We start from the raw sequence: 15,565 nt of genomic DNA on the forward strand, positions 1-15,565 counted from the left end.
GAGGCCTGCAGCCACCGCGTGCTCCTGCGGGCGCTTCACACATGCTTGGTCTCTGCCTCCCAGGCCACAGACACGTCACCAACGCCCTCCTCAGCACCCCTGGCTGATCCTCCACGTGTTTCCTCCATCGGCTCCTTCAACACCTAGTGAAATGCTCTTCTAGGGCACTTTGTGCAGCCCTCCCCCGCCCCTCCCCCCCCCACTACCACCTGCAATTTTTCAGCCACTCAGAACTTCTGTCAGATAATGACCAGGAAAAATAAAGAAAACAAACACACACACACACACAAAAAAAAAAACCCTAAGGGGATAAACAAAGATACTAGTGAGTAGAAACCCTGCACCTGAGTGAGTGAAGGGCAGCAAGGGGCCGGGACCCTGTGAGGAGAGTAGAAGAGGCGGCTGACTCCACTGTTTGGGGGGTAAGGACACAGAAGTCAACAAATAACCTACACACATATATATATATGATTGTACTATTCGATGTATTTTAAGAAAAAAAAAAAAAAAAAAACTATGGGTGGGGGCGGGGACCACGGCGGGGCGTGTGGAAAGGAGTTCGCCGGGCCTGGGCCTGGGCCTGGGCCTGGGCCTGGGCCTGGGCCTCGGCCTCGTGGGGCGGCGGCGGCTGCCCCCAGACCCCGGAAGTGGCCCAAGCCCGGAGGGGAGGGACCCGGCCCTCGCTTGCAGGCTCCGGGGCGCATCACCACGCTCGGACAGCGCTGCTTCGTGTGTTGATTCGCTCGTCGCGCGAGCTGGAGGGTCCCGGGGCCCAGCGCGCCCAGCACGCGGCCGGCGGTCAACGAGCCGTTCTTGAACGAGGAAGCGGTGTCACGTTAAGGCGTACCTCAAGGAATGACTGAATGGACGCACGGCCGAACCACCAGGCCCAGGCCCGCTCCGCTCCGCAGGCCCCCGGCCCCACGGGCCTACGTGCCCCCAGGTGAGCGCCCCAGGGGCCCCGGGCCCCGGGCCCCGGGCCCCGGCCTCGGCCTACGGCGGCCGGGAGGCGTCAAGGCCACCTCAGGGCGGAAGAGCCGCCCCCGGCCGCCGCCGGGCCGCGTACACGCAGGCGCGGGTGCCGGCACTTCCGGGAGGTCACATCCTCCCCCGTCTCCTAGCAACGGCTGGAAGCGTTGCGGACTTCCCGGGCAGCGTTGGCGCCGGACTGAGCCGAGAGTCCAGCTGTCTGCACGATGGTAAATCTGGAGCCTCGCTCGGCTCCGGGGGCGCGGACGTCTGGGGCTTCCCCCGCCTGGCCGGCCCGGGGCCGCGGCCGGGGCTGGGGGCTCCAGAAGCTTTTTTGGAGGGGCGACAGGGACAAGATACCTAGATGGGGGAGACCTTTCGTGAGGGATAGGTCTCTGGAGGGTTGATTCCGGCGGCTGGAAGTGGCGAGGTGTGAGCGGCGAGAAAGGGAAGAGAGAGATGGGGCGGGGGGGCGGGGGGGGGCGGGTATGACAGGTGTTGAAGGGGTGAGGGATCTCGACAGCGAGGAAACTTTGAAGAGGAAGGAGGCGATGTGGAGAGAAGTCGGATCGTCCTGGGAAGGAAGGACGATGCGACAGGGAGAGAGAGCGGAGAAGGAGGCGACGCCGAGAAGGAAGGAAGATAGAGGGGCGCCCGGGTGCCTCGGTGGTTGAGCGCCTGCCTTCGGCCCAGGGCGTGATCCTGGGGTCCCGGGATCGAGTCCCGCATCGGGCTCCCTGCTTGGAGCCTGCTTCTCCCTCTGCCCGTGTCTCTGCCTCTCATTGTGTGCCTCTCATGAATTCATAAATAAAATCATAAAAAGGGAGGGGGGGAGGAAAGAGGAAAGGGAGGACAGAGCAAAAACTGAAAGCGAAGGATAAGAAAAGGAAAGTGGAGCCTGGGAATAGTTCGAAAAGCAGCAAGGTGAAAGCAGAGTTTTAAGAGAGGAATTAAAAGGAGATTGGAAATTGGGATGAAGAGATTGCATTGGGGAGCGCAGAAAACACGAAAAAAACAGCTGAAAGAAGAGAGGGAAAGGCTGACAACAGAGAGAAGCATTTGACAAGGAAGTAAAAAAAAAAAAGATAAAGGAGGAGTCAGTGGTCGTAAGGAGCTGTGGACAATGTCCTTAAAGACACAAAGATGTAATATATTTTGGGTCCCCTGTATAACTACTCCGCCTTACTGCAGTGTTTCCCAAAGTGATATGCAAAGTTGCTGTGTAAGACAGCTTGGAAATAACAACACAGTGAATCATATCTGAGGAAGTTATTCCTCTTCTTCTTTTTTTTTTTTTTTCTCCCAGCCGGTAGACTATATCCAGTAGAAAACTCCTGGCACTGTTAGGGCCTTAAGCACTGTCATTTGGTAATTTCTTTTTTTAACCTGAACATCAGTGCTCAGGCTCAGACCTTTCTTTGGAGTAGAATTTAATAATATGTTCTCTCTTCATTTATTTTTGTTCTTATGGTTATTTCTGTTTATGACAATCAGCAGATTTCCATCTGTGGTAGTGATGTATAGTTTCCTTGTAATATGCATTTGTTTAAGTTTTTAATAGTGAGATAATTCAAAGAGCATACTAGGTAAATAGTGTAGATGGTATTCATTATGGCAAAAAGTGGGAGTCCAGCACACGAATGCCCGAAGTTCAGAAAACACCTGCTGTAGTGGTGGAAAAGAGGACGGAAGTGTTCCTGCCCACAACAAGTGCAAAAGAAAACTTTTGACTAAAGTAGCATAATATTCATCCATATGATGTCAGAAGGAAAAAAATAGATCACAGACCCTCATCAAGTGACTCTGTAGGATATTGTTTGAACCCAGAAAATCCAGTGATTACTCAGGAATAATATGCAAGTTTGGAAAAGATTGTGATTTTAGCATTGGTAGAAGGGAATAAAACTGGTACAATGGAGTCTGTGCAAAAGATTAATTCAGAAAGCTGAATTTAAAACCCAATGGTGTTCCAGCATCATCACTCATGATTGAATATTCATAGTTGAACATTTGCACTGAGACCCAGGCTATCATTACTAACAGAATCCTGGAATCTTAGACTCTGTTGTGTTTACAGATTATCCTGAATTTAATCATCTGAACTCTCAAGAAGGTAACATTTAGGACTAAGACTGAGATTTCTCATGAAGGGGTACTTTTAGACAGACGTAAGTAACCATATAGCTCAGTAACTATGTAAAGGGCTATAATACAGATAAGGAATTTTTCATATGAATACAGAAAGATCAATGAGTAAAACATGAGCAGGAGCAGATTTCTGTCCAACTTAGAGAATGCTTTTCCAGCAAACAGATATTAAAAACTGAGTGAGCTCTTGTGAGACAGTAAGCTCTCCATCCCTAGAAGAGTTCAAGCCCAGAGGTATGTCAGGTTTTATGTAGGAGTCTTATCGGTTTGGCAGGCTTGTACAAGACAGTTTCAAAGCTCTCTTCCAAAGGTCTGAGATTATAGTATCAAGAACCTTAGGCTAAAGGGATAGGAGGGTAGATGTCTCTGAACATTATTCAATTTAGGATTCGGGCTACCACAAAGACTGAGTTTGGTTAATTGCCTTCCTGATCTCTTCAGGCAGAGGTGGAGGAAACCCTAAAGAGGATCCAGAGCCATAAAGGGGTCATTGGAACTATGGTCGTAAATGCAGAAGGTAAATATATCACAGGTTGCCTTCTTGACATACACAAGCCAACCGAGAAACTACTTGTTGTGCCAAGCCTAGGACAGACATCTTAGAATTTGAAATAAAACATATTTTCTGTGTTTTAGCTATAACATGTACTTATCAAACATCTAAGTCTCTGTTCCATACCAAGTGCTCTAAGAATTAAAGATATAAATATGAGTAAGACATGTCTAAAAATATCTGTATATCCCTAAGAAACACTATACACTGTCTACTTTGGTGACCCTTCTAATATTTCAGAAGCAACAATAAAACTGTCATATTGAAGACAGGGAGGATGTCATTGTTGGCAGTTTTTATTCTAACATTACAAGGCATACAGAGTTTCAGTCTTCATTTTAAATGAAATTGTTCCTTTCCCATCCTTAATAAATGGCGAATCAATTTTAATCTCATGTATAGTATAGGCTTTGTGGTCATAGTATAAGAAGGACCAGCACATTTCCACCCATGAAATCCATCGACTTACACCAGAAACTTGCTCTCATTCCACAATCCCTGTTAACAATCCAAAGAGCATGTTCTCTGGCAGACTGCTCCCTGCTCAGCTATGGGGCAACCTCTAAAGGCTCCTGCTAGTTTGATTGCCAATTCGGGCATTTGCAAGGGCAAGAAGTACCGCAAATCCCAGAGCATTTGTTGAAATAAGAGTAGCTACTTCACATAATTCACAGTGCAACCATGAAATTGGCATATTGCCATAGCAGAATGCTTACAACAGAATCTCACAGCTAATCATTATTTTGGCACAGTTCTATCAATAAATGTTTATTGAGCAACTGCAAACCACAGCCAAATTCAGACTTCAATCCCTTATCAATTAAAAATAGAATATAACCTACTTTACTGATGGTTGTGATCATTAAATGAAATAATTGATCAAGTCCCTGACACAATACCCAACACTTAATATAATTATAATTAAATAATTCTGAGAATGTGAAAGTTTTTAATTGATTTGGACAGATAAAACATTCAATGCATAGATAAAATATTGGATATGTTTTGCAAATAAAATAAAATGAAAAATAACACCAAATGAATATAATAAATTCACCCAGCTTGAGTGATCAGGAGGGAAAGGATTTAAGATCAGCTTTATACGTAAGAAAGAGTTATGCCTAATATTTCCAGGAAGTGGTCCAACCCTAGCACATTGTTCCGGTTGAAATGATTTTTTTTCCTGGTATGTTCATAACTCCACACATCCCCTAAGATAGGCTATCTGTATGGATTCAGAAAGGTAATGTATTCATTTTCTTCAGCTCCCATAACAAGGTACCACACACTTGGTAGCTTAAACCTTAGCAAGTTACCAGTTCCGGAGGCTGAGAGTCAAAATAAGGGTGTCAGTGAGGACAAGCTGTTCTTTGAAGGCTCCACAGAATCCTTCCTTGCTGATGTGTCACCTTCTGTTGGTTTCCATTTCCAGTCCTTGGCATTCCTTGCTTGTAGATGCATCCATCAGTCCAGTGTCTGCTTCCATCCTCACGTGGTATCCTCCTCTCTGTTTTCTCTCCTTATAAGGACCCCAACCCTTGGATTCAGGCCCACCCTGTAGTGTGACCTCATCTAAAAAATTACATCTGCAAAGACCCTATTTCACATTCTAATATTTAAGGTAGATTTGAATTTTCAGGAGGGTATACTATTCAATCAAGGATAACTCATTTGACAAGTTACATTGGAAGATCTTAGTCGAAAATACATAATCCTAGCAATATGCATCATATGTCTGAAAATGCCCATACCCTGTGCTCTACAATGTCACTCCTCGGAATTTATCCTAAGGAGTAAAGAAGAATAAAAGAGACTCACTGAGGCATCATATACAATAGCAATAAATAAACAGAATAATCAGTAAATGAATCTAAGCAGTAGGGAAATTTTTAAATTAATTATGCAATACTTACTTGATGAGCCATTACTCTGTTTAAAACGTTGAGGAATAGGGGATCCCTGGGTGGCGCAGCGGTTTAGCGCCTGCCTTTGGCCCAGGGCGCGATCCTGGAGACCCGGGATCGAATCCCACGTCGGGCTCCCGGTGCATGGAGCCTGCTTCTCCCTCAGCCTATGTCTCTGCCTCTCTCTCTCTCTCTCTCTCTCTCTCTCTCTCTGTGACTATCATAAATAAATAAATAAATAAATAAATAAATAAATAAATAAATAAATAAATAAATAATTTAAAAAAATGTTGAGGAATATTTAGAGTCACGGTAAACTATTAGGTGAAAAGAAACATGGAACAAGCAGTAGGTCAACACTTTCTAATCATAAATATAGCCAGTCACACATAAACACTTAAGATACATATGAAAGAAAAGGCAGGGATATGTTACAGTGATCATCTCTGAGTGCTGGAATTACAATTGATTTTTGCTTTTCCCTAAAATTTCTTAATATTTTTCTTATCCAAAGGCAACAAAATATTATTCTTAATACCCATTAACTTTATCTAATTAACCCCTACAAGGATAAGATTATGTTAGGATTCAGGGCACTTGTCTGAAAGCCAAATTAACTTTTTCCCAAAAATATAAAATAGAGGTTTATTTTTATGGTCAGATTATTAATAACCGGAGTGTATGACAAGCATGTTTATTAATAGCATATGGTTTAAGTTGTGTGATCAGAATTAATAAAATATTCCATTTCAGCGGCCTACTGAATTTTAGATGAAGTGTCATTTATTATAACACAGCTTTGCTGCTTTCAAAAGACCCATGAACTTTAATACTAAAAATAATTAACTAAGATGGTATTCACGTGTTCTTGTTTACTACTAATGGTTTTAGTGTAATTCTCAACAAATCATTTTAACATATTTTCAGGTTTTATCCGTGACTATGTAGGCCTTTTACCATGTTTATCTCCTCATATGGCATGTTGAATAGAGTCCTTTGGTTTCACCTTTACTGAAACATAGGCGTTCTATCCATGGCAATAAAGTAGACTTATCGGTTTAGCCCACTGCTGAGTGGTACAGGTTTTTATTAGAATAGATTCTTTGTTAACGTTGGTTTCTCATTTATAAAACCATTCATTGTTTATAATATTGCAGTGGTGATTGTTGAATTAGACACTGGTGAATATATATATTTGTTTCACAGACAAGCATTCTTATGTAGTAAGCCTGATTTCTGTCGGCTCTTAATTTTAAATATTCTTGACATTTCTAATAATCTATTATTTGAATTTTATTATATTTTATCAGCCATCCAGCCAATTCCTTATATTTTGAAATGCAATCAACCAAAATACTTCTACAGTCAAAGACTACCAGCTTACTGGGATCATAAAGAGTCATATATTTTTTTTAAAAGACTTTATTTACTTATTCATGAGAGACACAGAGACAGAGGCAGAGACTTAGGCAAAGGAGTAGCAGGCTCCCTCTAGGGAGCCTGATGCAGGACTAGATCCTAGGACCCCATGGTCACGACCTGAGCCAAAGACAGATGCGCAAGCACTGAGCCACCCTAGTGCCCCATAAAGAGCCATATTTTAAAGTAGTGCCATAAACTCAGCAATATCAAATTCATATTCTTTGTTCTGGAAGTTCCATTGTAGGGATTTACCCTACCCATAGACACAAATGTGACATGGCATGCACACAGACATATTGTGTAGCCTTGCTTATAAAAGTCAAAGATTGAGAACAGTCTAAATGCCCACCAGGAGAATTTACTAGTTACATGTTCACAAGCCATCCATTCAACAATCATGTTATGCACTCACTAACCTAAGTGGTCCAGCTTTATATGTACTGTATGGAATAATTGTCCAAGAGTATTAAATGAAAAGAATTAAAATACAGAATAGAGAACAATATAATTAAGGAGTGAAGAATACAAACACAAACATATTTGAACACATTTAGCATGCTTCTGCAAACTGGGAGCAGTAACTACCTTTCAGAAGGAGACATGAGTGAATTTTATACTTTTATACTGTGTGCTAAAATTGCTTCTTAATAAATTATTTTCAATTACCTCACATGGTACCAAGCAAGAGCTCAATAAATATTTGTTGATTTTTTTCAAGCGGTCTGTAGTGGATATGAACAACTCCAAGAGTTTCCACAGTGTGCACTTATTATTCAGAAAGGTTAGCTGTTTTATTTATTGGCTTGGATCATGAATAGACTAACTAAATAGGCCTGAGCACCGGATTCATAATCTTGTCATCTACATTTTAAATAATTTATTCTGGTTGTATTTCTTGTTTTGACACTGAGCATTGCAGACTTTGTGGGTAGCCACTCCTCAGGATGCAAAATAAAACTAGTCCTCTGGAGGTGCTCTCAAAAGGTGGAGTTTCATTTCAGCCTGCTGCTTGTTAAAGACACAGGCCTTGAGATGTTTCATCAGCTGTGAATGATATAACTGACTTCAGGGTAAAGAGGCCAATAAATAAATATACAGATGAACAAACTTGATAAAAAGACTTATTTATTTATTTATTTATGATAGTCACACACAGAGAGAGAGAGAGAGAGGCAGAGACACAGGCAGAGGGAGAAGCAGGCTCCATGCACCGGGAGCCCGACGTGGGATTCGATCCCGGGTCTCCAGGATCGCGCCCTGGGCAAAAGGCAGGCGCTAAACCGCTGCGCCACCCAGGGATCCCGATAAAAAGACTTATTTATTGAACAGGTTTTCCTTTAAATATTATCCTTGTCTTATTTGGCAAGACCTGTTCCAGAGGTTAACAGTTTTCTTAAAAGAGAAAAGCAAGTAGTCTGTTTCACAGTCAGAATGGAGTTCTCAGAGTTTCATGGAAAACTGGTAAAATCCTTAGTTTGTAATACTGTTGCACTTTTGAAGTCCTCTCTTGTTTAACAATTTCTGGAATTGCATTCTCTGTGAGGGAAAACCCAGAGCTATGTTTGCCTCTTTCACTGATTGGCCTTAATTCATGTACCTGTGAAATTTGAGCAACCCCAAGTTCCCCTTCATATGTGCCCCTAAATTAAAAGCACGTTTTCAAATAAAATCCTTGCAATTCCCTGGCTATCTGGTAGTTCTCAAAATAATCTGAAGTCCCTCTCAGATTAGGCACAACATATGTAAAATACCTAGCACAGCACCTGTTAAAAAAATAAGCCCTGAGCACCAAGTGACCTGAATTGAGCTAAGATTGATTTGAAGTGAATTGAATTATACTTGCATATTTGTCTGGCTAGATTTTCCCAGTTAAATTAATAGGTTCAGATTTAAATGCGCATAATGGAGCAATAGAGCACACCAGCAGCTAAATTTAATAATGTTAAACCAAGAATGAGCGCAAACCAGGGAATGCCCAGCAGAACCACCATGCCTTTGCTGCTGTGTTCTCTGATATAAAATTTAAAGTTTGCAAGATACAGTATGAGGAGTTACAAAGAAATTTTTTAAATCCCTTTTGATATACTCTTCAATTTGTGCTGCAATATTCCTTTCTATTGCTGGCCTTAGGGGAGGAAACATGACACAGACCAGGCATTTCAAAGAAAAATGGCTGTAGATTGGCTGCTTGGATAAGTGCATTTTTTAGAGTAATATGTTAACTTTGTTCTGAAATAATTAATTCGTAACTTCCAAAAAATGTATGCATAAAAACGTTCATCACACCATTAGCAACAACAACAAAAACTGTTCCTAACGATCTAACAATAGGGAATTAGTTATATTATGATATGTTTATAAAATAGTGTACAGCCTTTGAAAATAATTTGATGACATTATCACTGACAAGAGCAACTTGAATATGCTACCATTTAAATGAAGAAAAAAGCAAAAGTCACATTTGTAATCATAGTTTGACCCAACTGTATTTTAAAATCCATGTAATGACAAAAAGATCGGAAGGAAATAAGCTAAATAATACTGTTACCAGTAATACCAGCCATAACTTTTTCTTCCACTTTATAGTGCTTCCACAGTGTGCATATTCCAGTGTTTCCACAGTGTGCATATTCCTTTTATAATTAAAAAATGTTAACCCCAAAGTGAATCTCATAACAGGCATCCCTATTCGAACAACGTTGGACAACTCAACAACGGTTCAATATGCAGGTCTTCTTCACCAGCTGACGATGAAAGCCAAGAGCACCGTACGTGACATTGATCCTCAGAACGACCTCACTTTTCTTAGGATCAGATCAAAGAAACATGAAATCATGGTAGCCCCAGGTAATGTGCCATTTCATTTCATATTTAAAACATCTTTCTGCTTTACTGGATAGAAGCTTTGTTTCAAAGAACTATAGATTTTTAACATGCAATATGGCTCATAATATTCTTTAATTATAAAATGAAGATGTCTGAATCTGAAAAATCCAATCTGGAAATTTTGTGGAATTAGTGGCAAATTTAACCTTTGAAGAAGCTGACTCTTTTGCCTATTTGCATTTATTATCAATAATCAAAATAATGAAGATATGTAGATCTCACATTAGAAACTTTCAGGAGTATAAAGAAATGTTTCCTGTCTAGGGGATAAAGTACAGAGTAGATCAGACTGTAGGGACTTAAACCTTCCCTGGGAGAGAATACATTCACCTGACCAGTCAACAACAGCCACCACAGAAATACTTCTTTCCCTGAAGGAATTACATGCACAGTGTTAGGAGATGTCTGTGCAAAACAGGACTCATGCTCCTATATCTTGTCTAGAACAAACTTCTCTAGAACATCTATAAAACCCCCAAACTGAAGCTTTTTCTGCACCTTTGTCCTTACCCTGGATGTACATTAAAAGCACTTGAAGAGCTTTACAAAAATAATTATTGATACCTGAGGCCTCACCCCAGGCCAGTGAAATCAGGACCTCTGGAACTGGGCGCCAGGTCATGAGAGCTTACGAAAGCTCCACAGGTGATTCTGATGTACAACCAGGATGGGAACCATCAGTCTACAGAAAGTCCAAGTCATGTTTTGAAGAGAAAAGCAGATTAGCTGAAGTATTCATTTATTAAGTTTAATTTTTCAGGTAGATTAATTTTGTCCACATCTCTCCACAGATAAAGAATATCTTTTGATTGTCATTCAGAACCCATGTGAATAGATCTGCTACAGCCCAGCCTGTCCTATGATGTCAGATTGAAAACATTTTACTTTATTACTAAGATTATATTCCAATCTAACTGACCTTTCAGACACTGTTTTCTATTTTTACATTTAAACTATTTGGCACGTCTCATTTAGTCCCTTTCCAATGTATTATAAAGTTGTGATTTAGCTACATAATAAATGAGTTCTGATATGTGAGTCTCTTTCTTTTATACTACACACAACCAAAGGATTGTCATGAGAAGACAGGCTTCCTTGCTAAAATCCTTGCAGTCCAAAGGCACACCAAGAATCAGCGGGGCGGTGTCCTTTTGCCCATTTCCTTAGCATGTCAGGGAGATCCCATGGAGTGCATCAGGGAAGTAGGAAGTCCTGACCCTCCGGAGGCACTAGATACTCTCCCCGCTTCAACAAGGGAAGCAAAAAGTCAGAGGTGTGGTCCTCAGCAGGGTCAGCCCCACAGCTGAGCACCTCCTCCCATCCCAGACTGTGCTCCTGCCACACCAGCCTGTGAGGTCAGCAGCAGGTCTGAGGCCAGGTGCATGCTTACAGGGCTGACCAGAAAACCCCACTAGGTATTTCAAATATTCAGAAAATAATGAAAGTAATAACAGAACAAATATAACAGATTTCTAAGCCCCATTAAAACAGATGTTAGTATTTTGCCATATTTACCTTCTATCCTCTCTTTTCTTAATTAAGCCTTTTATTTTGAGATAACTGAGGATTCACATGAAATTATAAGAAATTACACAGAGATCCTGGGTACCCTTTACCCAGTTCCCCAAACTACCACATATCTGACTTTCAAGCAGTTTCCCCACACTTTTATTTTAAAAGACTTCAAATTTGCAGAAGAGTAGGAATAGCACAGTCAACTCCCACATAAGCTTCACTCACATTCACCAACTCTTAGTATTTCACGTTTGTTTCATCTCTCTAGATATACATGTGTATATATCATATATACACATAACCAGAACCCTGCTTTCATATTTAAGACATTTAATATTGATACAATATCATCTAATACACAGTCATATTCAAATTTCCTCTACAGTCCCAATAATGTCCTTTACAGATTTTTTTTTAATCCATGATTCTATCAAGGGTCACAGGTTGCATTTGGTTGCCATGTCTCTTATTCTTAGCTGTTTTTAGATCCCTTGTTCTCCATTTTCCACCTCTAGGTGGTAATCGAATTTGTATTTCTTCTCCACTGAATCCCTAGTGCCACCTGCCACCCACCCTGAACCCCTCCCGATTGGACCCAGATGCAGCCTGTAAGCAGAGAAAATTCAGGCAAAGAGCAAGTCTCAATAACAGTCTTTCCCTTCCTTCCATGCCATGACTTAGAGACCAGACATACCATCATGGACCCCACCTCATCCTTCAGCCCAGTGGGATGTGGGTACCATAACTCACTCACCCACAGACAGCTTCGGCATCTGCTGGCAGGTCCAAGCATACACAAGGCCTTGTTAGAATCCAGATGGCAAGCAAATGGCATTACTGAGGGAGAGGATGACAGAAATGACATAGTTGACCCCTTGATTTTCAGGTAAGGATTTTACCTGAAACATGGGTCAGGTGTCTTTCAGGAATTGGGTATGTGGGTTCCTATCAGAGTGGTCATGCCTATAGAATTGGTGCTTATAATCTTGTCAGAGAGCTTATGCTCTTGTGACACCTGCTCCACACCTCCCCCCCAAAATTGTAAAAATTAGTTCATTGTTATAAAATGTACCAGAGGCAACATTTGATTCTAATACCTAAATCTGTCAGCTCCCCATAGCTTCCCAGCCCACCCAGAGCTCATCAGCAGATGCATGGCTGAGTGGCAAAGCCACTTCCTTCCTCCTGGCCCAGCCAGAAATTTCAAGCCCCATTTGAGATGTAGCAGTGGGAAATCTCTGGCAGGTGCAGATGACACCATTGCAAGTGCCAGGGCTCTGTGTGGGCTCTTCCTGGGAGGAAGACCCTTCCATCCTATTGGGTGGGAATTCTGACTGCACTTCTGCATCTAGAGGACACTATAACCCTTCATTAGAGACAGAGACTGTAGCAACAAAAAGTAAAACTTGCCAACACCAATTGCAATTGGGGAGGATATAATCTTGGGGAATGTGTACCACCCCGCCCCTGCCTTCCAGCACACAAACATTCACATTCCCCCTTGGATTCGTAATAACATAGTTAATTAGCCCTATTTAAAAGACGCCTGAATCCATAGACTAAAGATCCACATCCATACAAAACTATTGCCAAAGCTTTCGTTTCCTATGAGAAGTACAAGCCTGGACTCACTGGTGCCACCCTTTAGTCCAACTTGCTATAAATTCTACTCGAACAATGGGAGAGCTATTTGCAGACTCTCTGGAGGAACATATCCCAGCCATAAATATTAATGATAATGAACCTGGAAAGGCCAGCTTAATAAAATAGCTGAAAATGCATTTACACATCATTAGCATTACAAGCTCCCAAATCTTCATCACTGAAGAGCAGGACCATCCTGGTAGAGAATGGTGGGAGCCTGTCCAAAGCTCCAGCAGGTACTGCTTCAAAGTCCCTTTTACTGGGTACATTCTGGCTTTTGAGCTCGATTGCCTATCATCTTCAAAAGCAAAAATTACCATGGACTAAGTAAGACTTGGATTCCCCACCCTCTTCCTTAGTCTTTGGCAAATTATAATTAACCAACTAGTATGTCTTTGACACAGGGCAAAAGATTCTTTTCTGACATTAGAAAAGAATGTACTACCCTTAAATAGGAAACTATAGCATGTTTAGGTGAAATAGACATAGATATTTATTCAAGCAACCAATATGTGGTCTTATATTTCATTTCCTAAAAAAAAAAAAAATTAAAAAAAAAAGTAGATCATGTTTGGGGCCATCACAGAACTTTCAGAGTGGTGCTAACATCTCTCACCAGGAGCCTTACAAATGATAAAATAGTATCTGAAATCCTGGGAATCATGGGCTAAGAGAACTCCCATAATAGGAAATAATCTCTAGTAATGGAAACTCAGGCATCCACATGGCAGTTTGGAATATTCTTAGTATCTTGAATATTTATGCTTAATAACACTTTTCTGTTTGAAAATTTGGCATAGAAGCTTGAGTTAGCCATGTACTCAGACATTCCTTGAACACAGAGAAAAGAAGACTGAACGTCTTCCTTCCTCCTGGGTTCTTTGGGAAACCTCCACGTCTTGATTGCCTTCAACATACATGACCTCAGCACTCGCTCTCTGAACCCCACCAACCTTAAACATTCCTGTGGCATGCAGAAATGATTTTCAGATTCTCATACTTTGGTCAGTTTCACAACATGAGGTGCAATACGGCACAGTTGGAAGATCATGAGACCTAGAGTCTGACTCTACTACTTATTGGTTAGCAGGGTCCACACTTCTCTGGACCTCAGTTTACTGGCCCACAAATGGGCCCACTTGCAGTGGCCTAGCACTCCAAACTCTACAATACATCGTAAATGCCAATTATTACTAATAATAATAGCAATCTCAGCAAAATAAACCAAATTTGCCATAATTGAGCCATTTAATACATCTCACTATGGCCTCTTCTATTATTTAACCACATGCATAAATAGATGTAGAGTTATAATGCTGTTCAGTACGTAATTTTGTCTAATTCTTTTGTCATTTAATAAGGATTTCCACATTCCTACCTAGAGGTTTTTCTTAATATCTATATGCAGTTCTGTCAAGTTCACACCTGCCAGAGAACGCCAAAGAGAGATGCTTCCTTGGTACGTAGATTTGGAAGAGAGTCAGAGAAAAGTCCTCCTGTGCCTAGGCTGATGCACAGGTAATGCCCCTACTTCCACAGGGGAGTAGCAGAAAGAGCCAGTTCTCAGGAGGAAGGAATGCAGCTGCCATGCTTTGTAACACAGCAAGAGCAGAGCGTTCATCTCACAGGTTCCCTGCAAATGTTCCAGGTCCTCAATTACATTTTCACCTTTGAGCTTATGAAGCACCCCCAAAGCCTGCTAGTAAGTTTTCCTCTTTTGTGTACACTAGAGTGGGTTTCATCTATTTCCTGAAACCAGAAAGTCCTTATCTTGCCATGAACCTATATTTGGGCCACCCCTAACTGCTTTAATCAGACCCAGTCCAGGAGCCCGGTGGCTCCCTGGGAAGTGTATATTAATCAGAGGCCCTGAACAGATGGATTGTGGTCACCCACTCCCTTGCTTCCCTCGTCAGTGCCTCTTTCTAGCTTTGGCTAGGCAAGAGGAGAAACCATTGATGGAGTCAGAGCTGTGGGGGGAAAGATGTACTGACACATCCCTCTCACTGAGGTGCAGCAGCTCTACTTCATTTCCTCCTTGTGAGTGGCCTCTGCCTCTGACATTGGCTGGAAAGAGAACTGGCCACCTGGACTTTGGGCAGGTGCATTCTCAAAGCAGCACTAGAGGTGGCTCCAGGCATCTGGAGTGGAGGAGAGCCATATGAGAGACAACAGGGGTACAGAAGTACAGCACAGACCCACCTGACAACCAACTCTCCCCTTGTGCCAGAATTCAGTGTGGAGTTGAGGAAAGGACCCTGCTTTGTAGCCAGACAAGTCTGTCTTTGACTCCTGCCCCCACCATCAATAATAATAATAATAATAATAATAATAATAACAATGTATTATATTATGATTTTTGGAAGAAGAGGAAGAAAAAGAAGAATGAAAGGGAGGAGGAGGGGAAGAAAAGACAGAAGCGAAAGGACAAGAACAGCAGCGGCTAACTTTTGCTGGTCACTTACTCTGTAACAGGCACATTGGATTTGCACAACAGTCTCATTTTACAGACAAGAACAGCAAG

The 15,565-nt window shown here is 41.8% G+C and overlaps 1 protein-coding gene across 1 annotated transcript; it reads left to right on the forward strand.

Moving 5' to 3' along the window:
• The first annotated feature begins 1,110 nt into the window (after positions 1-1,110).
• On the forward strand, positions 1,111-10,915 carry DYNLRB2 (dynein light chain roadblock-type 2). Its single transcript, XM_055306135.1, has 4 exons — positions 1,111-1,199; positions 3,559-3,634; positions 9,676-9,843; positions 10,674-10,915. The coding sequence occupies exons 1-4, from the start codon at positions 1,197-1,199 to the stop codon at positions 10,715-10,717; spliced, it is 291 nt and encodes a 96-aa protein (XP_055162110.1). The 5' UTR covers positions 1,111-1,196; the 3' UTR covers positions 10,718-10,915.
• The last annotated feature ends 4,650 nt before the right edge of the window (positions 10,916-15,565 follow it).

The sequence above is a fragment of the Nyctereutes procyonoides genome, unplaced genomic scaffold (genome assembly GCF_905146905.1).
Source record: "Nyctereutes procyonoides isolate TBG_1078 unplaced genomic scaffold, NYPRO_anot_genome, whole genome shotgun sequence".
NCBI lineage: Eukaryota > Metazoa > Chordata > Mammalia > Carnivora > Canidae > Nyctereutes > Nyctereutes procyonoides.